This window comes from Macaca nemestrina, chromosome 17 (genome assembly GCF_043159975.1).
Source record: "Macaca nemestrina isolate mMacNem1 chromosome 17, mMacNem.hap1, whole genome shotgun sequence".
Lineage (NCBI taxonomy): Eukaryota > Metazoa > Chordata > Mammalia > Primates > Cercopithecidae > Macaca > Macaca nemestrina.
The window spans coordinates 68,570,094-68,593,051 of record NC_092141.1 but is presented as its reverse complement, the minus strand read 5'-3'; the positions used below and the strand labels follow the sequence as shown (position 1 = coordinate 68,593,051).

Below are 22,958 nucleotides of genomic sequence, written 5' to 3'. Positions count from 1 at the left end.
GCCAGGTGGAGGTTGGCGCGGGTAGGGGAGAGTGTGGGGCGCACTCCCCTGGGGTGGGTACTCCTGTCTGTGTTGTGGCAGTGGGACCCGCGAGCAAGCAGCGACGCCAGCGGCGGAGAACCGACAAAAGGTAAGCCCTGGCCCACTGCGAAGCCGACCCCGCGAACGCCTGCTCTCAGGTCTCAGACGCGCAGACCCAGCTGCTCCGGGCGGTGGCCTGAGCCAGGCCTCTTTTGTGCTGGACGTCAAGGTGCGGCGCGGAGACTGAGCTTTGCCGCCGCCCCGGCAGGCCCTGCATGGACCCCTTTAAACTGGGCGGGAAGCGGGGCGCTTCCTTACACACCCGTACGGGTGGTCGGGACCCCTCTGCTTATCTATGCTGGACCTAGACTGGGCCTGCACATCTGCCACTGGGGCCTGGCCTTCTATAAGTCGGCCCCGTGAAAGGTCCTCCTGCTCGCAAGTGAGGAAGAATTGGGCTCTTATGCACACTAGAACTAAAGGCCTGGGACTCCCTGCATGTCAGTGTGGAGTAAGTAAGCCCCTCTCCACCCATCTTTACTGAACCGATTGCAGAGCTGCACGTGCCAGTGGCTGTAGCACGCAGTAAATTTTTTTTTTTTTTTTTTTTTTTTTGGAGTTGGAGTCTCTCTGTCTGTCTCTTAGGCTGGAGTGCAATGGGACGATCTTGGCTCACTGCAACCTCCGCCTCCCGGGTTCAAGCGATTCTCCTACCTCAGCCTCCCGAGTAGCTGGGATTAAAGGCGCCTACCACCACACTCAGCTAATTTTTGTATTTTTAGTATAGACAGGGTTGGCTGGGCTGGTATCGAACTTCTGACCTTAGGTGATCCGCCTGCCTCGGCCTCCCAAAGTGCTAGGATTACAGATGTGAGCCACCGCGCCTGGCCAAATATTTGACTGAATGAAGGAACAAGTGAAAGAACATTTATATGACAGAAGACCAGGCCTCTGTTACTGCTCCTAGGATGCATCTCCCCTTAGCTTTGACCTTCTAAGGAACTGAAGTGACATGGAAAAGATTAAGCCTGGTCTGTGCCACAGAACTTAAGGGATTTTATTGAAGACATTGGTTCCTCTAGCATCATGGGAAAATGCCATATGTCATATAATTTAACAGTAATGCTAATATCTATTGAGCACTTACCAGGTTTGAATGAACTCATTTAGTCTTCACAAATATATGGGGTATATACTAATGTTATTTACAATTTACAGGTTGGAAAACTGAGGCTCAGAGATGTTAAGCCTGGTTTAGAGGAGAACATCTCAATGTTATATTGCTTTCTCCAATCTTCTCCCTATTCTATTTCTTCCCCAATCACTGCATCCCATGCTTCAACAAGTACAAAGGTATCCAGTCATTCTCTGCCTATTTCATTGTTGAATTTCCCCACCCCTAGAGAGTTATTTTAAGATGTTGGTCTTTATATTATCTAACCCAATTCCATTTATACCTTTTAAAAAAAGTATACATTTATACTGTTGCAAAAAATAAAATAAAATAGAAGTTAAAAAAAGTAAACATGTAGCATATTTTATAAATTTATAAATTGTTTTTATACCTGGCCACAAAACAAATCTAAACAACTATCAGAATATTGTATAAAAGATAATCTCTTTACGTAAGCAATTAAATTATAAATACCACATTTACAATTTTTTTTTTTTTGGAAGTAGAGACAGTTCTCCCTATGTTGCCCAAGCTGGTCTTGAACTCCTGACCTCAAGCTATTCTCCTACCTCAGCCTCCCAAAGTCCTGGGATTACAGGCATGAGCTACTGTGCCCAGCTCATGTTTGGATTTTTTTTTTTCCCCCTGAAACAGAGTTTCGCTCTTGTTGCCCAGGCTAGAGTGCAGTGGCACCACTTTGGCTCACTACAACCTTTACCTTCCAAGTTCAAGCAATTCTCCTGCCTCAGCCTCCAGAGTAGCTGGCATTATAGGCACCCGCCACCACGCCTGGCTAATTTTTTGTATTTTTAGTAGAGACGGGGTTTCACCATGTTGGCCAGGCTGGTCTCAAAATCCTAACATCAGCTGATCCACCAGCCTCGGCCTCCCAAAGTGCTAAGATTATAGGCATGAGCCACCATGCCTGGCCTGAAATTTTTAAAGAATACACTTAAGTCAGTCAAATAGGGAATCATAATTGTAATTAAAAGATAATTAGCATGGAACAATTATAAAAATACTATTTATAAAACTTGTGAGACGCAGTTAAAGTGATACTTAGAGGGCAATTTATAGTCTTAAATGCTTATATTAGAACATTTTGTTTAAGAAACTGAAAGTTAATGAGGCAAATACCAAACTTTAATAAGACAGAACAGTAGAGAACATATGTAGAATATAAAAGAAGATAAGACTGGGTGTGGTGGCTCACCCCTGTAATCCCAGCATTTTGGGAGGCCAAGGTGTGTGGACAGCTTGAGTCCAGGAGTTCAAGACCAGCCTGGGCAATATGGTGAAACCCCATCTCTTTTTAAAAATTTAAAATTAGGGGAGTATGGTGGCGTGTGCCTGTGATCCCAGCTACTCAGGAGGCTGAGGTGGGAGGATCTTTTGAGCCTTAGGAGGTCGAGGCTACAGTGAGCCATGATCGTGCCACTGCACTCCACTGTAGGCATCAGAGTGACACTGTCTCGATAAATAAATAAATAAATAAATAAATAAATAAATAAACTAAAAGCAGAATCAATGAAATAGCGTTTTATCATATAATATAGAGGATTATTTTAGTCAAAAGCTGTATCCAGAAAAGACTAATAAAAAAAAACCTCTGGCAATACTTATGGAGAAACAAAGAAATAAAACACACAAAAAAAGATCTTAGGAGCAAAAATAGGTACATACTTCAGTTACAGAGATTAAAAGAGAGAGAAACGCAATGAAACATTCTTTTTGACAATGCCTTTGGAAAATTTTCTAGGAAAAAACAACTTGCCAAAACTGACTCAAGAAGTTATGGGAATTTTGACTAGATCTAGGACTACTCCGTTGAGGAATTCAATTTTCCATAGAAAAAATTGAGTTAGTTTAAAATGTATCTTCATAGGCATGAAAAATCTATACCAAATTCCACCAGAAACTTACAGGCAATTAAAAAAGATGATTCTACCTTATGCAAACTCTCCCTATAAAAAAGAGAAAACATGTTGAGTGTATTTTTGAGATCAAAAATGACACAAAGAAAATTACAAGTCAGGCCAGGCACGGTGGCTCATGCCTGTAATCCCAGCACTTTGGGAGGCCAAGGCGGGTGGATCACCTGAGGTCGGGAGTTTGAAACCAGCCTGACCAACATGGTGAAACCCCATCTCTACTAAAAATACAAAAAATAGCCAGGCGTGGTGGCAGGCACCTGTAATCCCAGCTACTAGGGAGACTGAGGCAGGAGAATTGCTTGAACCGGGGAGGCAGAGGTTGCAGTGAGCTGAGACCACGCCATTGCACTCCAGCCTGCTGGGCAACAAGAGCAAAACTCCATTTCAAAAAAGAAAAAAAAAAAACTACAAGTCAATCTGTTTCATTAATGTAGTTGTAAAAATCTTAATAAAATATTAGCAATCAGAAACCAATTATGTATTTAAAAACTAGATTATGACAAAGTTGAATTTATCCCAAGAATGAAAGAATGGTTTAATATTGGAAAATCTATTAATACACTTTACACATTTAGAGATTTAAAGAGCAAACATATCCTATTAGGCACAGAAATACAATTCAATAGGAGCAGGTGTGGTGGCTCACTCCTATATTCCCAGCACTTTGGGAGGCTGAGGTGGGAGGATCGCTTGAGCTCAGGAGTTGGAGATCTACCTGGGCAGCATAGTGAGACATCATTTCTACGAAAAATTTAAAAATTAGCCAGGGATGGTGGCATACCTGTGGTCCTAGCTACTGGGGAGGTAGGTGATATGATAAAGTGGGAAGATGGCTTAAGCCCAGGAGTTCAAGGCTGCTGTGAGCGGTGATCCCACCACTGCACTCCAGCCTGGGCAACAATGTGAGACCCAGTCTAAAAAAATAAAAAAGGAAAAGAAAAAGAAAATTGAATTTAATAAAATTCAATATCCATTCATGACTTTTAAATATATATAGGTAAACTAGAAATGGAGACAAATTTCCTTAAACAAACAAAGTGTGAAATAGTGGAAGCATTCTTTATAAAATCAGGAAAGGGATGAGGATACTCACTATTACTGCTTTTATTCAATATTGTGCTGGAGGTCCTAACCGAAAATGTAAGACAAGAAAAATAAATAAAAATAAATTAAGATTAGGAAGAAACTCACAACACTATCATCAATTACAGCCTTATGATTATCTATTTAAAAAAACAAAAGAACACAATTTCTTCCTCTGCATGACCACATGTAGGAAGAACCAGTGGCCCGGGGGTGCTGTTCTTTTGTGGGTACCAAGGTGAGGAGGAGATGGAAGCTGCCCAAGCCCAATTGCAGGGCAGAACAGCCTAAGGATGGGGTAGTGTCCCCGGTGACAGAGGTCAAGTTCTAGCCTTGCTACTTCACGTTTGGGAGACAAGTTCCTGTGCCTCCTGTTCCTTTTGTAGGGTAGGGATGTAACAATTGTTATGAAAGTTAAACACCATTTGTAAAGCACTTAGCATAGTGTCTAATTCATAGTAAGCACTGAGTAAATGTTAGCTGTAATAATAATTATTTTTAGACTTTTGGATTCAGACTCTGCTCTTCTCTGGCCCTTATTTATTCATAGGACAAATTCAGCATCTGCTGCATGCTGGGCTGGGTGCCCAGGCACCTGGGGTACACAGACTATGTCAGAAGAAGGTCCTGCTCTTGGAGCTTAAGGACAAAAAAACAAGTGCATGAGGGTTGTGAAGGAGAGATGAAGGGGGCTACAGCATCACCTGTAAAACTAGGGCATCCAGGGGTTGGGCTTCTTCCCCTACCCCCTCACCCTTACTACCTTCTTCAGCTCCCAGTGTCTGCAGGGAGATTCCCTCAAGTCCTCTGAAATTTTTCTCCAGGGACTTCTGAGGAGCATGGGCTCACTGGGCCTGTCTCTACTAGGGTGGGCAGAGCAGGCCATCCCCAAAACAACAGAATCTTGGTTTTCCAGCCTCAGCCTGGCAGAGCACTAGCCTCTGGGTTTTAATGAGCTGCCCTGGGTTAGAAACAGGACGTGACTGTGACTGGCTGAGAATCCTGAAGATCTTATTAAAGAATCATCTCCCTTGTACTTTGGGCTGAACTGCTCTTTCCAACCAAGGATCAAAGCAAACTTGACACACGTTCTCTCATTAATCTCCCCATCCCCTGGGGCGGGAGCAGCTCGGTAGCTGTTTTCTCTGGTTCTCAAAGGGGGAAGCTGACGCGACATTGACCTGGTGTGGTTTGTGGAAAGACCTCCACCTTGGTCAGATGCTGAACAGGGACCAGGACCCAGGCATCCTAGCAGCGGCTATGCCAAGTGTCATCCACACTTTGTGCCCATGCCCCCAGCACCATCTCAGCAAGAAGGAAAACATCTCATTAGGCAAACAGACTCAGCCACACTGGCCCTCAGGAGGCGGGAGGAGAGAACTGTAAAGGTTATGAGCACTCCTTTGCCAGTGCCCTTTTTAATTTCCTGCTTAGAATGTTAGGCTGCTCCGTGGCTCCTCCTCAGCTAAAGCCCTCCCCATGGGAAGCTGCGACTGCCAGGAAATGTGGACCCAGGCATCCTCTGCCTTCACTTCCCCGGGTGCCAAAGTGGGGTTTCCTGGGGGTAGGTCTGCAAGAGTAGGAGACAGCAACCCTCTCTGTTGAAAATTAGGTACAGCCGGGCGCAGTGGCTCACGACTGTAATCCCAACATTTTGGGAGGCCAAGGCAGGCGAATCACCTGAGGTCAGGAGTTCGAGACCAGCTGGCCAACATGGTGAAACCTCGTCTCTACTAAAAATCCAAAAATTACCTGGCTGTGCTGGTAGGCGCCTGTAATCCCAGCTACTCGGGAGGCTGAGGCAGGAGAATTGCTTGAACCCGGGAGGCAAAGGTTTTGCAGTGAGCTGAGATCACGCCATTGCACTCCAGTCTGGGCGACAGAGCGAGACTCTGTCTCAAAAATAATAAAATAAAAAGAAAGAAAAAGAAAATTAGGTACAGTCCATCTATTTGAAAGTGTTTATAGAATACAGAATGCTAATTCCATAAAAGGGATTATAATTATTATACAAACATAAGGGACTATTACAACAATGTGATCATTGTAGCATAATATGTAATATCACTGTAAGGCAGTATGGCCCGGTGTGTAGTCAGACTGCCTGGGTTGGAATCGGGCTCCATCACTCACTAGCATTGAGACCTTAGGCAAACTGCTTAACCCTCTTTGTCTCAATTTCTTCATTGAAAAATGAGTATAATAATAGTATCCATCTTGTGAGATTGCAATGGGGATAAAAGGAGATATGTGTAAGGTGCTTTGAACAGTTCCTGACACAGTGAGCACTTAGCTAATATGCTTACTATGGCAATCTGATTGCTGGGACAGGAATAGAATTACATACATGTAAAAGGATTATGGTTGGTTGATATCTTTCTCTTATTTTATATGGGGAAGAAGTTAAGAAGTTTAGGGGTGAGGGAACAGGAGTTTCAAATCAGCTCAGTTCTGTCTCATTCCCCAAGGAAAACCTTAGCTATTTGCTAAAGTGTCAGGTAGAAACCCCACTTTTCTTTGCTGAATGACCTTGGTATTTGCGACCCACCAGTGGAAGCTAGTCTTTACCTGGAAGGCATGCATCTATTCAGAATGCCCAGGAACAGCCCGTTCCTCACCTCTTGTCAATATATCCCTGGAGTTGGGCTGAACTTTTCCAGGATACATTCCAAAATTCCATCCCTTCCCTTGGTACGCTGCATTCCAAGAATTCCATCCCTACCCTTGGTACACTGTTTTGAAAGAGAAATGAAAAACCAAGGAGAGAGTCTGGGGGAGATATAAGTAAGATATAAGATATAAGATATGAGTAAATATGTGTTTGGAATTATTACCCAGTCAACATTAGGAAATCTGTTGAGTCACACTCTACATTAATAGATTAAAGAAGAAATATGTGTGATCACTTCAGCAAGTGCCAAAAAGCATTTTATAAAATTCAACACCCATTCCTACCTTCCTAATGGGCAGTGGAGGTGGGGAACTAAATATAGAAGAGCTGGCTGGGCGCGGTGGCTCAAGCCTGTAATCCCAGCACTTTGGGAGGCCGAGACGGGCAGATCACGAGGTCAGGAGATCGAGACCATCCTGGCTAACCCGGTGAAACCCCGTCTCTACAAAAAAATACAAAAAACTAGCCGGGCGAGGTGGCGGGCGCCTGTAGTCCCAGCTACTCGGGAGGCTGAGGCAGGAGAATGGCGTAAACCCGGGAGGCAGAGCTTGCAGTGAGCTGAGATCCGGTCACTGCACTCCAGCCCAGGCGACAGAGCAAGACTCCATCTCAAAAAAAAAAAAAAAAAAAAGAAATAGAAGAGCTAAAAATAGAAAGTAACTGTCATTATTTGCAAACGATATCATCATTTAATTGAAAGACTTAAGAGAATCAATGACAATCTATTAGAACCAATAAGGGAGTTGAGCAATGTGGCCAGATACAAGATCTGCATGCAGAAATCAGTAGCTTTCCTATCTTCTGGAAGAAAGGAGTTTGAAAATGTAATTTTAAAAGGAGTGGGTGGGTGCAGTGGCTCACGCCTGTAATCCCAGCACTTTGGGAGGCCAAGGCGGATGGATCACTTGAGGTCAGGAGTTGGAGCCCCCACCTCTACTAAAAATACAAAAATTAGCAGGGCGTGGTGGTGCACACCTGTAGTCCCAGCTGCTCAGAAGGTTGAGGCAAGAGAACCTGGGAGGTGGAGGTTGCAGTGAGCCGAGATGGTGCCACTGCACTCCAGCCTGGGTGATAGCGAGACTCAGTCTCAAAAAAAATAAAAATAAAACAAGGATTCTATACATAATATAGCAAAGATCATGTAATAACTGGTAATAAGCCTATCAGGAAATATATAATACCCATGTGAGGAAAATTATAAAATTTTACTAAAGACTGTAAAGGTGTGAATAAATGGAAAGAGATATCAGTTCCTAGGTGGGAACACTTGATATTGTAAAGATGCCAATTTTCCTCATATTAATCTATAAGTTCAAAATAATCCAAATTAAAATCTTAAAAGGATTTTTCATAGAAGTTCATAAGCTGATTCTAAAACCATATGTAAGACAAGATGCCTAAAAATAGCCAAGAAAAAGAGCAATGAGGTGATATATGATAAAACCACAGTAATTACAAGAGTGAGGTACTGGAAAAGGAATGGACATAACGAAACAGAAGACAAAGTCCAGAAACAAATTCATGTTTCTTTCTCTTTTTTTGAGATGGAGTCTGTCTCTGTCACCCAAGCTGGATTACAATGGCGCGACCTCAGCTCACTGCAACCTCTGCCTCCCAAATTCAAGTGGTTCTCCTACCTCGGCCTCCTGAGTAGCTGGGATTACAGGCGCCTGCCACCATGCCTGACTAATTTTTGTATTTTTAGTAGAGACGGAGTTTCACCACATTGGCCAGGCTGGTCTCAAACTCCTGACCTCAAGTGATCTGCCAGCCTCAGCCTCCCAAAGTGCTAGGATTACAGGCGTGACCTCCCAAAGTGCTAGGATTACAGGCATGAGCCACCGCACCTGGCACAAACTCATGTTCCTTTTTTTTTTTTTTTTGAAATGGAGTTTCACTCTTGTTGCCCAGGCTGGAGTGCAGTGGCATGATCTCAGCTTACCACAACCTCCACCTCCCAGGTTCAAGCGATTCTCCTGCCTCAGCCTCCTGAGTAGCTGGGACTACAGGTATGTGCCACCACACCCAGCTAATTTTGTATTTTTTGTAGAGAGGGGGTTCCTTCATGTTGGTCAAGCCAGTCTCGAACTTCCAACCTCAGGTGATCTGCCCACCTTGGCCTCCCAAAGTTCTAGGATTACAGGTGTGAGCTACCACACCCAGCTACAAATTCATGTTTCTATGAGACTTTAGTTATGTTAAATTTGGCATTTCAAATTGGTGGAGGAAGAATGCACTATTCAATAAATGACCTTGAGGATAATTGCTTACCAATTAGAAAGAAAATATATTTAGAAACCTCCTCACATAGTTCACACACAAAAAAAATTCCATCTCCATGATGACCTCAATATGAGAAAGAAAAAGTATTAGACAGAAATATAAGAAGAGGGTTTATTACCTTGTAGAAGAAATGTCTTCTTAAGTATGGCATAAAAGCTATAAAATAAAAGATTGACATGTTTGACCATTTAAGTGTTAAAAACTTCACTATGGCCGGGGTAGGATTTTTTCCAGGAATGCATGGTTGGTTTGATACCAGGAATAATATCTAATAAATTAACATAGCAACAAAATAAGGGAGAAAAAAACACATAAACATATTGGGATGGCCGGGTGAGGTGGCTCACGCCTGTCATCCTAGCACTTTGGGAGGCCAAGGTGGGCAGATCACCTGAGGTCAGGAGTTCGAGACCAGCCTGGCCAACGTGGCAAAACACCATCTCTACTAAAAACACAAAAATTAGCCAGGCCTGCTGGCGGGCCCCTGTAATCCCAGCTATTGGGGAAGCTGAGGCAGGAGAATTGCTTGAACCTGGGAGGCGGAGGTTGCAGTGAGCTGAGATCATGCCACTGCACTCCAGCCTGGGCAACAAAGAGTGAAACTCCGTCTCAAAAAAAAAAAAAAAAACATATATGTGTGTGTGTGTGTGTGTGTGTGTGTGTGTGTGTGTGTGTGTGTGTATGGAAATACTAAAAGAGCATTGATAAAATTCTAGACTTTCCTAATAATAACCCCAAGTAAAACAAAAATAGAAGAAATTGCTAATGTGATAAAGACTACTTGTATAAAACTAATGTTTAAATAGGGAAACGCTAAAGCCATTTCCTTTAGAATCAGAAGCAAAACAGGAATGCACATTATCATAATTATTCAACATTGTTTTAGAAATTCTAGAGACTGCAATAGACAAGAAATGAAATATTGGGTATGAATATAGAGAAGAAAAGGTAAAAACTTTTTCCTCTTCTGATACATAATTGTATACTTGGAAAACTCAGTAAGTTCTAACAAAAATAAATGAAATTAATAAGAGAGTTTGGGGGTGGTAGATATAGCGTGAATATATAAAATTAGTTGTGTTCCTCCATACTAGTAATTATCAGCTGGAAATGTAAATGGGGAAAAGTGTTCCATCCACAGGAGCAATTAAGTACATAAAACACCTGAGAAATATATTAAAAGGACAATTACAGAACTAACTGAAGAGATAGAAAACTATAAAATCTTATTGAGGGACATAAAAAATATCTGAACAAAAAGAAAGGCAGTAGCCACAATCTTGCCTGAAAGTGTTTAATACACTTGGCTGCTAAAGGCTTATGTAAAGTAAAAAAATAAAAGGCTCAGTATAATAAATATGTAAATGTAATACAGTTCAAACTGTAGTCCCAATAGGGTTTTTGAGGGAGGAGAGGGCTCCAAGTTGGGGGTAGACTTGATAAAATTTTCTTAAAATCAAGTAGCATAATAAATGCCTGAAAATAGCCGAGAAAGCTATAGAAAAGAAAGAGTAATGAAGAGGTTCTCGCCTTACTAGCTGGAAAGCATACTGTAAAGTAATATCATGGAAACAGTGTGGCACTGGCCCAAGGATAGACAGAGCTACATGAGGGTTATGAAAAGTAAGGGAAAAAAAAAAGAATAGACAAATGGATTCATGGAACATAGTAGAAAGCCCAGTAAGAGGCCTCCAACAATATAGTCATTTGAGGCCTGGTGTGGTGGCTCACGCCTATAATCCCAACACTTTAGGAGGCCGGGGTGAGTGGATCACAAGGTCAGAATTTCGAGACCAGCCTGACCAACATGGTGAAACCCCATCTCTACTAAAAATACACACAAAAAATTAGCTGGGCATGGTGGCACGTGCCTGTAATCTCAGCTACTCAGGAGGCTGAGGCAGGGGAATCGCTTGAACCTGGGAGGCGGAGGTTGCAGTGAGCCGAGATCACGCCATTGCACTCCAGCCTGGGCGACAGAGCGAGAGTCCGTCTCAAAAAAATATATATATATAGTCATTTGAGTATGACAAAGATGGTATTTCAAGTGCAAAAGAGATATAATTGGTTTCGGCACCAATATTTTTACTCTCTTGAGGCATAAAACAGAGACCAGTCATTGGGAGTGGGTGGAGGGGGCCTTGGAGTGCTGAGGGGGCACCTGGTCAGGCCTGGGGTGGGATTGGTCCTCAGCTCCACCATGTCTCGGCCAGGTGTCACCACGGTGATGGCAGTGGAGGACAGCACGCTGCAAGTGGTGGTGCGGGTGCGGCCCCCCACTCCTCGGGAGCTGGACGGTCAGCGGCGGCCAGTGGTTCAGGTGGTGGACGAGCGGGTGCTGGTGTTTAACCCTGAGGAGCCCGATGGAGGGCTCCCTAGCCTGAAGTGGGGCGGCACCCATGATGGCCCCAAGAAGAAGGGCAAAGACCTGACGTTTGTCTTTGACCGGATCTTTGGCGAGGCAGCCACCCAACAGGACGTGTTCCAGCACACCACGCACAGCATCCTGGACAGCTTCCTTCAGGGCTACAACTGCTCAGGTGAGAACCTCAGCCCTGCCTGGCAGTGGTCTGGCCTCCCTGCCTCCTCCTAAGGGAAGGGTTTCATGTGTCTTCTGGCATGTGCCCGCCTCCCCCAGGCTGGGCACGATTTACTAAGGAGTTTTGTACAATGTCCCATCATGCTCTGTGGGACCCCCATTCATTCATTCAGTCTATGGGGGAGGCACTCTACTGGGCCCAGGGCTGCACCAGCAAATCAGACAGGACAGCTCCTGTCCACTCGGTGCTCATAGTCTAGAGGGGGGAAGACACCACTCACAGATCACACCCACAGTGTGTGGCGATAAACCAGGGTAAATGGTAAGACGGAGATAACTGTGGGCCTTCAACACCAAAAGCTGCCTCGCCTACAGAAGGAAGGCATAGCCGACACCCATAGTGGAGATCCGGTCATCCCAAATCCACTGGCCTATGGGGGAGCAGAACAAACACACAGAGAACTCCAACCCTGCAGTGGGAACATGGAGGGTGCGATTAGTGGGAGCAGTGGACCAGGGAACACAGGAGGCAAAGGAAAGGCGCTTGAGGGACGAGGGAAGGTCTGAGCTGGGTGGCAAGGCACTGGGGTCCTCCTCCTTATTCTGTCCTCTGCAGTGTTTGCCTACGGGGCTACCGGGGCTGGGAAGACACACACCATGCTGGGAAGGGAGGGGGACCCCGGCATCATGTACCTGACCACCGTGGAACTGTACAGGCGCCTGGAGGCCCGCCAGCAGGAGAAGTGCTTCGAGGTGCTCATCAGCTACCAGGAGGTCGGCTGCCCCTGCCCTGGGCCTCGTTCTCACAACCACCTGGGGGGAAGTGAGCCCATGGGGTGGAGTGAGCTGGTGTGGGACAGGGTGGCAGGAAATGGAGAGCTGGGGCCCCTCAAGGAGATAGATACAGCTCAGTGAGAGGCTGCACTGGAGACACCCGCCTGTTCACCCTGCCGTGGTCATATAACACAGTCCTGGGAAGCACCACTCCTGTGGGTGTCTCAGATACACCCCGGCCTCAGCTCCCCTGTCCAGCCGCTAGGGAGAGGTTTCCTGATGGGCCGCTCTCCCTTAGGCCTCTTCCTTTCTTCCTTTCTCAGGTGTACAATGAGCAGATCCATGACCTCCTGGAACCCAAGGGGCCCCTTGCCATCCGCGAGGACCCCGACAAGGGGGTGGTGGTGCAAGGACTTTCTTTCCACCAGGTGTGGGATTGGGCTTGGGTAGGACGATCGGCCCCATGGGTCCTTGGGGTTCCCTCACAAAACTGTTTGGGGATGCCCTAGGTTCTGTGATGGTGGTGGCAGTGGTGGTGGTATCAAGGGGGTGATGTAGGTTCTGAAGAGCAGCCCTTCCTGTTAGGGGAAAAGTCCTGGTCGGGGAACCCACAGCCCCGTTCCTGGGCCTCTCCTCTGTAGCCAGCCTCAGCTGAGCAGCTGCTGGAGATGCTGACCAGGGGGAACCGTAACCGCACACAGCACCCCACTGATGCCAATGCGACTTCCTCCCGCTCCCATGCCATCTTCCAGGTGAGGTCATGGGTCAGAGCCTGAAACCAGGGCTCCTGATGCCTAGCTCCCCCTCACCCCTGCCATCTCCCTTCAGATCTTTGTGAAGCAGCAGGACAGGGTTCCAGGACTGACCCAGGCTGTCCAGATGGCCAAGATGAGCCTGATTGACCTAGCTGGCTCAGAGCGGGCATCCAGCACCCATGCGAAGGGGGAGCGGCTGCGGGAGGGGGCCAACATCAACCGATCTCTGCTGGCTCTCATCAACGTCCTCAACGCCTTGGCCGACGCAAAGGTAAAGCGGCGCAGGCCGGTGTTCCCCCTAGGATAGCAACTGAGCACCTGAACCCAGGGCCAAAGGCCACAGGGCCCCATCCTGGGTCAGTGCCATCAGCCTCCTCACCCCACACCTGCTCACTGCACCCCCCAGGGCCGCAAGACCCATGTGCCCTACCGGGACAGCAAACTGACCCGCCTGCTCAAAGACTCCCTCGGGGGCAACTGCCGCACAGTGATGATCGCTGCCATCAGCCCCTCCAGCCTGGCCTACGAGGACACATACAACACCCTCAAATATGCCGACCGGGCCAAGGAGATCAGGCTCTCGGTGCGTGCTTCCGCCGGGGAGCAGGGAAGGGTGGGACCCAAGCAGCTCCCACAGATCCCTGGGCCAAGTGTCCCCAAGGCAAAGGAAAGAAGTTCCTCTGGCCTGGGCATGGTGGCTCATTCCTGTAATCCCAGCACTTTGGGAGGCCGAGGGGGGCAGATCACCAGAGGTCAGGAGTTCGAGACCAGCCTGGGCAGCACAGTGAAACCCCCGTCTCTACTAAAAATACAAAAATTTACGGGGCATGGTGGTGGGCGCCTGTAATCCCAGCTACTCCGGAGGCTGAGGCAGAAGAATCATTTGAACCTAAGAGGTGACGGTTGCAATGAGCTGGGATAATGCCACTGCACTCCAGCCTGGGCAACAGCTAGACTCTGTCTCAAAAAAAAAGAAGTTCCTCTGTCTTCAGAGAGTCTTTGTGATAGAAGCGACACAGTCCTCATCCCTGGGTGGGAAGTCACCAGCTAAGAGGGGCAAGATGGTCTCCAAAACCAAGGGAGACAGCAGGAGGGTGGCCTCTCATTGGCCAGTGGTCTAGTTCAGACTTGTTTTTAGCAGCAGGAGCATATTTTCAGCAAAGCATAAACACTGATACATGCTTTCTGCTACATCTGCTTGACCCCTATCTCCCTCCCTCCCTCCCCTAGGGAGCCCTGGCTCTCCTGGGACCACTGCAAGAACACCCTAACCCTGGCAAGAAGGTCTTATTCGTGGAGTCGGGGGTCTTCTGCCCCTCGCTGTGGTCTTAGGCACGATACTGACCTTCTCTGCTGTGTCTCCCCACTTGCGAGGGTGGGTCATGGGGACATGGGTGAGACCTAGCGCAGTGCCTGGCTGTCGGAGGTAGCTGATAAAAGCTGCTTTGAATGAATAAATAAATCTCTCTCCTATTCCCCATCTCAGCTGAAGAGCAACGTGACCAGCCTGGACTGTCACATCAGCCAGTATGCTACCATCTGCCAACAGCTCCAGGCTGAGGTGAGAAGCCTGCCCTGGGGGCACAGAGCCAGAGGCAGGAGCTTGAGGGTGTGACCGGGGCTCTGTCTGCCCCTCCCCTCCTGTGCTTAGCCGGGGTTCTCTGGGGCTGGGCTGGGCTGCTTCTGTTCCAGGTAGCCGCTCTGAGGAAGAAGCTCCAAGTATATGAAGGGGGAGGCCAACCCCCAAAACAGTACCTCCCAAGATCCTCCAAGTCGGGACCACCACCACAACAGTGAGTTCCACTGCCCATTCCCGCCCCCACCCTGCAGCTCAGCCAGGATGGGGAGCCAGGCCCCCTTCTCCAGTTTCTGGAAGAATAGGACTCCTTGCTTCTGCTCCAATCCCTAGGGTTAAGGGTTCGCACCCAGTGCTGTGTCCAGTGAGTAAATGGCACCCCAGCCCATAAGAGCAGGGCCTACTATTTGAGAGAAGGTGAACTTAGGGGTGTTCGCAAACCAGAAAATCCCTGACCCCTCCTACCCTCAGCTACTGCCCATTTGTCACCTAAGCGTCTGTCCCTTATGGACTCTATATGACCTGGGTGCCACAGAGATCCCACCCGTTCCCTGCTCTCCCACCTGGCCCACATCCTGCCCCTCAAACCCTCCTTTCCCTCTTAGCCTTCCCAGCTCCCCCTTGCCACCCCACCCTCCCAGCCAGCCCTGCACCCCAGAGCTCCCTGCAGGGCCTAGAGCCCTTCAAGAGGAGAGTCTGGGGACAGAGGCCCAGGTGGAGAGGGCCATGGAAGGGAACTCTTCAGACCAGGAGCAGTCCCCAAAGGACCAGGGTGAAGGCCCAGCTGAGGAGGTAGGACTTGGGGGTGTGAGGCCTGGGTAACGGAAGGGCTTGGAGCTGGTGGGATATTGGAAAAAATGCCTCTCCCTGACTCAGAGTCCCTTCAGTCCCGTCTCTCTATGTGGATGTCTTGCACTTTCATCATTAGGAGGATTTCAGATTCTGGGCAGGAAAAAGAAATGATCCATCAGATCGTTGTGTGTTTGGAAGTGACCAAGACCTGGTCATTCTAGGAGCTGTCATTTCCACTCTTGTAGGAGGGAAGGATTTTAGAAACTGTTTATAAAGGTGGGGAGGCCATCCTGGCCCCTCTACTTGTGCCTTCTCCTTCCTCTTTAGGTTCCAACACAGATGCCAGAGCAGAACCCCACACATGCACTACCAGAGTCCCCTGGCCTGACCCTGCAGCCCAACCCAGTTGTGGGCCACCTCTCAGCACAGGAACTGGAATGGGATCGTTCTAAACAGTAGGTATCTTCTTGCTGTATTCTGGAATCCAGGTGGGAGGTGACGGGTTCAGCCTCCCTGGGGGTGGGAATTGGTGTTAAGCACATCACAAAAGCTCTGTCTCTTCATCAGCACTGTCCTTTACTGGGTTTCACCTCTTTGGTGTTATCATCACCTACTCAATTAGCTTATCACCTCTACGTATTCCTCTACATAGCTGGCTGCCCAGCAGGAGAGGGAAGCAAAACGCCAGAGTCCATCCAGGCAGCCAGCAGGCCCTGGGTCAGAGCAGGGCAGCTGGGACTTGCGCTTTGCTTTCCAGTCTGAGGCCAGGCTGCCCATCTACAGCGAGGAGGGGGCAGCCAAGGGAAGCTGAACATCAGGCTGGGGAAAGGACAGCCTTCCTGAGCCAGTGTTTATCGTGTGTCTTCATCAACGGATTGACTGTGGCTATTTATTCTCAGAAGTAAATATCAACCACTACTCAAAGCCAAAGAAAAATGGATTTTGGACCATTCTTTCTATGCTTCATAGAAAGATGCTGCTAATATTTTTCTCCTTGGCCCCTAGTTCCTAAATCCCCTGCCACTTAGCTCTGTTACTGCCATCCCGCTCTTCCCTCCCCAGCACGCTTCACGCTAGGCAGTGTATTTAAAGCTTCTGGACAGAAGGGCCTGTTTAATTTTATTTCTTGTTGGGGAGTGTCTGTTCCCGACTCAGCAAAAATGCTGCAGTCTGAATAATCGGCAGCTCATTATCTGTCTCCTGCTATCAGGTCCTGCCCGGGGCCCTGGAGAGGAAATGATGCACTGCTGGGACGTCCCCCTCATCTCCCAGGGAACAACCATGAGCTCCTACCAATGACCCAGGGCCCATCTGCTAGGGATCCCCTGTTATGAGGAGAGAGGACACCAGGGTCCTTATTTCTGCCCTGGCTTTGTGGTCTCCAACAGATTGCTTCAACCTTGGCCTTGACTTGCGGATCATAGTCCCCAGTCTCCCTACTTCTCGGGGATGAAATACTAATAAAATGTAACAAATCTCCATGCTGGAAACCTCCTAACACCAGATCATTGAAAATATTTCCCTTTGATTTTAGAATTTAGAATCTTGGATCACTAGAGCACTGAGTAGATCTTAGATTTTCCAATTCAGTGGTTTTTCAGATTTTTTTTTTTATTGTTTTTTGCTACAACGAAATCTAATGCATAGAACAGTCAAAACAGAGTTACTCTGTCTAATGGGTTTTTGAAACCTAATTTGAAAACCCCTGATTTAGACCAGCTCCCCATTTATCAGACGGGGCACTGGAGCCTTTGTTCAGGCTCACATAGCAAGAGGGACGGGGCCAGAGCCTGGATATTTCCCCCAAACGCCCACGCTTCACAATTGTCTAATCTTCCTTGTAATGTGTGGCTCGTGCAGATATAGAATGAGTTTCCACTGTGTCCATTTTAATTTATATCCTGCCTTTTTTCAAAAAGGCCTCGAGGCTGCATTATAAAATGAGTTTGTGTTCCCTGAGCGCACCCTGACTGAGGGCAGTGGTGGGGGCTTCAGAGATGTCCAGGCTGGTAGAACTACCTGAGGATAAATCATTTTCCATGGATAATTCCCACTGAGATAATTGTGTTTATTCTTTTATCATAGGTGTGCCTTACAGAAAGAAAATATGCTTTATTAGAATCTAAATTTACAACCTCAATAATCTCATTACCCTCGTCATTTCCTTTAAATAGCCCCCCAGTGCCTGTGAAATACACCTTGATTCACACATACTTTTTCAGGATCCCAATCATTAAATAGAAAGCATGGACTGAATGTATTTTTGAGGGTTTTCTTAGAATCACGATGAACAAACCCTATCTTACATAATCTCCTCTTATCCTAACCAGCAAGATGGTATTATTTCCATTTTACAGGAAACAATAGTTAGCTAGACCTACAGTGCTTATTACATGCCAGGTATTCTTTAAACATTTTGTCTGTAAAGTAACTCATTCAGTCTTTCCAATAACCCGATGAGGTGGGTGCATTTGTTATCCCCATTCTCAGGTTGTGGAGACTGAGGTTAACCAGTGCATCCAAGATCACAAACCTGGGAGGTATTGGAGCCAGGATGTGAGCAGGAAACTGGCAGTCTAACTTGAGCTGGGCTCTTAACTGCTCCCTTGCACTGCCCTTAGGGTAGATGAACTCATGATTGCAGCACTAGCAAGTGGCAGAGCCAAGAGGAGACTCAGACCTTCTGAGTCCAGGGCCATCCAGTGCCCTTTCCTTATTTCTCAGATCACTGTCTTTGTCATGGGACGTGTTTAGTGGGCGACACCTCCCACCATTACCTGTGGCCATCCTGGCCAGCCTTGGCCTTCAGCAAAAGTATAGCAGAGCGGGAGCAGGAGCAGAGCAGGCTGGGAGGGTGGTGAGCCTGGCCAGCCCATCTGGAGCAAGGCAGGAGGGAACCAGGGGACCAGTTCAGGCTCCTCAGCCACAGCTGGAGTGATGAGGACAGGTGCATGGCATAGAGGCTCCTGGTCAGGCGGGGTCTGAGCAGGGCTGGGAATCCCCTTTCTTCTGTTCCAGGTTGGCCCTTAAGGTGCTGTGCCTGGCCCAGCGGCAGTACTCCCTGCTCCAAGCAGCCAACCTCCTGACCCCCGACATGATCACGGAGTTTGAGACCCTACAGCAGCTGGTGCAAGAGGAAAAAACTGAGCCTGGGGCAGAGGCCTCTAGCACTTCTGGCCTGGCCAGGGGGGCACCTCTGACTCAGGAGCTGTGTTCAGAGTCAAGTGAGTCTCATCCTGCTCTCCCTGCCTATGGGTGCTGTCTTCAAGGCCCCACCGGGGCTGAGGGGTGTCCAGGGGCCTCAGTTACTGGGTTTTGCTGCTGTAGGAGGCTGGGCCCCTGGGATCCTAGACTTCTGCACACAGAGTGGCCCCAGGAGACCTGAGGGGTTATGGGCTCCTTCATGTCTCCAGTGTCTGGCTCCCCAAGTTCTACAAATTCTCCTTCCTTCTGTGCAGTCCCTGTGCAGTCTCCTCTCCACCCAGAGCCTCCAGGATACACTGGCCCTGTGACCCGGACCATGGCGAGGCGACTGAGTGGCCCCCTGCACATGCTGGGGATCCCATCTGGACCTAACTACACACCAGCCCAGGAATCCCGATGGCCCATGGAGAAGAAGAAGAGGAGGAGACCAAGCCCCTTGGAGCCAGACAGTCCTATGGCCCCAAAGCGGGGCACCAAGCGCCAGCGCCAGTCCTTCCTGCCCTGCCTGAGGAGAGGGTCTCTGCCTGACGCCCAACCTTTACAGGGGCCCAGCACCCCCAAAGGAGAAAGGGCCTCCTCCCCCTGCCATTCCCCTCACTTTTGCCCAACCACAGTCATCAAAAGCCGGGTGCCCCTAGGCCCTTCCGCCATGCAGAACTGCTCCACCCCGCTGGCCCTGCCCACTCGAGACCTCAACGCCACCTTCGATCTCTCCGAGGAGCCTCCCTCAAAGCCCAGTTTCCATGAATGCATTGGCTGGGACAAAATCCCCCAGGAGCTGAGCAGGCTAGACCAGCCCTTCATCCCCAGGTGGGTCTCCCAGTCTCGCTCCACCCCTTCCGTCGGGGTCACTGGTCAGCAAGGGACTTCTTGGTGCTGCTGAGAAATATGGAGGACAGCCTGACTCGTGGAGCTGGGACGGTTCCTATCTGTTCCCCTTTGGTTGTGATCCGCTTTGCTCCCCAGGCCCAGGAGAGCCTATACAGCTATACAGCTGCCAAGGAGGCGTCACTTCCCTCGGGGCGCCTGCCTGGTCTGTCCATGCTGCAAAGCCACCCACTCTGTGCTGGTTTGTAGCATGCTCATGCGTAGCTAATGGGACCCCAACTTGGAAAGAGTCAGCAGGGAACAGGAACGTACTAGGGGAGCCCAACACTACTGTTCCTGTCTTTACTCGGGCTCTTTGACCTGGGCTGCATTCTATGTTCCACTAGGAAATACCTCTTTCTGCCACTTCTACTCTAGATTTTGGCCTCTGGCCCAGCATCTGGAACAGGAAAGGGGGTCCTTAGAAAACTCAGTTCAGTATTTTCCAGTGAGAAGATGAAGCTCTCACTCCCCCTTTCCACACACATGGCAGGGAAGGGGAACAGCAGCCCGCTCGGGACAGTCCAAGGCCAAGAACCAGTGGCAGACTGACCTGCACCTGTGGTGCAGAGGCTGGCAGGCTCTGCCTATCTGTGCCCTGCCCCCTTCCACAGCCCAAGAAGCAGCTCTTGGTAACAAGCGCAGAGCCAGGCAGGTGGAAGGGTGAAACTGTTTGAACTCCAGTTCCCTGGGTGCACCAGAAACTGACATCTGGATGTCCTCCCAGAGCAGGCCTGTCACTCAGCTGTCAGCCAGGCAGAGTGAGGCAGGGAGAGGAATCCACCTCTTTGTAGAAGAAACCTCAGAGGTCATCTTGTCCAACCACCCTCCCCCATGCCTGAGCTGGGGGCTGGAGGGAGGAAGCGGCTGGCCCTGCTTCTGGTTCCCTGCTGATCGGCCTCCTTCCCCTCTCTCCCTCCCTAGGGGATCCATGCCCCTATTCACCATGAAGGGTCCCAAGCCAACATCTTCCCTCCCTGGGACCTCTGCCTGCCAGAAGAAGCGCATTGCGAGGTGAGATTTTGGAGGGGTTGGTTGTCTGGGAGAAGGAGCTCGCTCTCAGCAGGGCAGCAGACACCTGGGCCGACTCTGGGCCCCCAGTGTCTCTGTCTCTGGACCCCCCGAGCAAGCAGCTGAGGTCCTGTGAGCAGGGTGCGCATCTAGTTCTCCACCTGAGGTTTCCTTGGCCCTTGCTATCCCAGGATCACCCAGAGCTGATCCACGAGGGAGGCGCTCAGCACCCATTGGTCCGTGAGGGAGGTGCTGCACACTATTAATCCAGCAAAGGGACTCTCCATCCTCTCCGCTACTTCCCTCTCATATCCCCAACCCTAGACACTGCCTCTCCCGCCCTTAGATCCGGCTCTGGAAGCTCCTGCTGGCGCCCAGCATCCTTTGCTCTCAGAGCTTAGTGTTGAGTATTTACATGCCCCACTCAATGCACACCCATAGTCCAGAGACAGGGCCGTAACCGTCCACCTTCCCTCCTTTCCTCCCTCAGTTCCTCAGTCTCCCGTGGCCGCAGCCGCATCGCCCGCCTCCCCAGCAGCACTTTGAAGAGGCCAGCTGGGCCCCTTGTACTCCCAGGTGACTGGCACTAGGGACAGGGATAGCCTGGACCATGGAGGCCAATGAAGACAAGAAGCAGGAGGGCGCAGGGGGGTGCTGAGACCCAGAAGAAAGGAGGGCCTAGGGTACTGCCAAGCATCTCACGGACACTGCCGATGAGACAGGTGGGAAGTGGGCTGGAGGACGGGGACAGAGCCTCACTTTCCTTCCTCGCTGCACTCCCCGCCACCATCCAACTGGCCTGCAGAGCTGCCCTTGAGTCCCCTGTGCCCTAGCAACCAGAGGAGTGGAAAGGACCTCATCAGGGTGGGGAGAGTGCTGTCAGCGGGGAACGGCGTCACCAAGGTGTCCTGACCGCGAGAATGTCCTGATCACCAAGGTGTCCTAACCCACCGGCCCCTCTATGCTGGATAGACCTGGAGCCACCTGCACCAGGAGCTGGACCTGCCTTCCTTACCTGGGAGCAATTAGTGCCAACACACCTTCGCTGTATTAACATCCCTTCCCAGACACCATCCTGCTACTCACCCTCTGTTAATCTCCTGTTACACTCAGCTTCTTAGCATGTACATATTCATTTGTGAGTGTTAACGTGCTGCTATTTTTTGGTTTTGGTTTTGGTTTTGGTTTTGAGATGGAGTCTCACTCTGTCGCCCAGGCCGGAGTGCAGTGGTACGATCTCGGCTCACTGCAACCTCTGCCTCCTGGGTTCAAGTAATTCTCCTGCCTCAGCTTTCCAAGTAGCTGGGATTACAGGTGCCCGCCACCATGCCCAGCTAATTTTCATCTGTTTAATAGAGATGGGGTTTTGCCATGTTGGCCAGGCTAGTCTTGAACTCCTGACCTCAGGTGATCCGCTTGCCTCAGCTTCCCAAAGTGCTGAGATTATAGGCGTGAGCCACCGCGCCTGACCCATGTTGCTGTTTTAAAGGTGCTGCCATGTTCCCCCCTCATTTTAAATTTTTATTTTGCTTGAGACAGAATCTTGCTCTGTGACCCAGGCTGGAGTGCAGTTGCATGATCTCGGCTCACTGCAACCTCCGCCTCCCAGGTTACTCTCCTGCCTCAGCCTCCCTAGTAGCTGGGACTACAGGTCCCCCCGCCACCACGCCCAGCTAATTTTTTTGTATTTTTAGTAGAGACGGGGTTTCACCGTGTTAGCCAGGATGGTCTCGATCTCCTGACCTCGTGATCCACCTGCCTCAGCCTCCCAAAGTGCTGGGATTACAGGCATGAGCCACCGCGCCCGGCCTCCCCTCTCATTTATGATGCCCTCTGTGCAGGCAGACGGCTCTTGGGCTCTTTTCCCCACCTGTCTCTAACACAGGCCCCACAGTGTTGGCCATGGGCAGTGGAGGAGGAGTGAGGATGGGTTGGGGAGCGGGGAGTCGCAGCTTGGCTCTTCCTGGTTTCTGAGACGGACATCTTCATCCCTACTCCCCTCAGTCCCCAACCACAGTCCTGGTGAAGATGTAGATGATAATGGTGCCTTGATTTCCAAATGAAGACAGCTTTATTGTTTCACTCTATTGTAAATAGGATACACGTTCAGTGTAAAAGTGTAAAGAAAGGGGAATTCAGCCTTAATGCTGCACCCAGATACAAATGCTAATGATACTTGGGTTTATAGCCTTCTGATCCTTTATTTCTGCATATATATATATATATAGATATATACATATATTTTTGGTATAACAGTAAACCGTCTCCATCCTT

General features: G+C 49.1%; 1 protein-coding gene across 3 annotated transcripts; it reads left to right on the top strand.

The window, feature by feature from the left end:
* On the top strand, positions 1-22,958 carry LOC105468865 (kinesin family member 18B). Of its 3 annotated transcripts, XM_011719333.3 has the most exons (16): positions 1-130; positions 11,380-11,706; positions 12,322-12,479; positions 12,803-12,907; positions 13,121-13,231; positions 13,308-13,505; positions 13,641-13,817; positions 14,721-14,795; positions 14,927-15,027; positions 15,425-15,602; positions 15,930-16,057; positions 18,621-18,826; positions 19,061-19,616; positions 20,598-20,687; positions 21,175-21,260; positions 21,490-22,958. In XM_011719333.3, exons 2-16 carry the CDS (start codon positions 11,394-11,396, stop codon positions 21,594-21,596), a joined length of 2,589 nt encoding a protein of 862 aa, XP_011717635.2. In that variant the 5' UTR covers positions 1-130; positions 11,380-11,393; the 3' UTR covers positions 21,597-22,958. The 3 variants fall into 3 exon arrangements, with proteins under 3 accessions (XP_011717635.2, XP_070939376.1, XP_024644503.2); XM_071083275.1 differs by lacking the exon at positions 1-130 and having other exon boundaries at positions 11,367-11,706; positions 19,088-19,616; XM_024788735.2 differs by lacking the exon at positions 1-130 and having other exon boundaries at positions 11,367-11,706.

What these genes read in the sequence shown, in the direction of transcription:
- LOC105468865 (XM_024788735.2), top strand. Translation starts at nt 11,367, where the DNA reads ATGTCTCGGCCAGGTGTCACCACGGTGATGGCAGTGGAGGACAGCACG. An exon ending in GAATGGGATCGTTCTAAACA is followed by an intron (nt 16,058 to 18,620) that starts GTAGGTATCTTC and finishes CTTCTGTTCCAG; the next exon opens with GTTGGCCCTTAAGGTGCTGT. An exon ending in CAGAAGAAGCGCATTGCGAG is followed by an intron (nt 20,688 to 21,174) that starts GTGAGATTTTGG and finishes TTCCTCCCTCAG; the next exon opens with TTCCTCAGTCTCCCGTGGCC.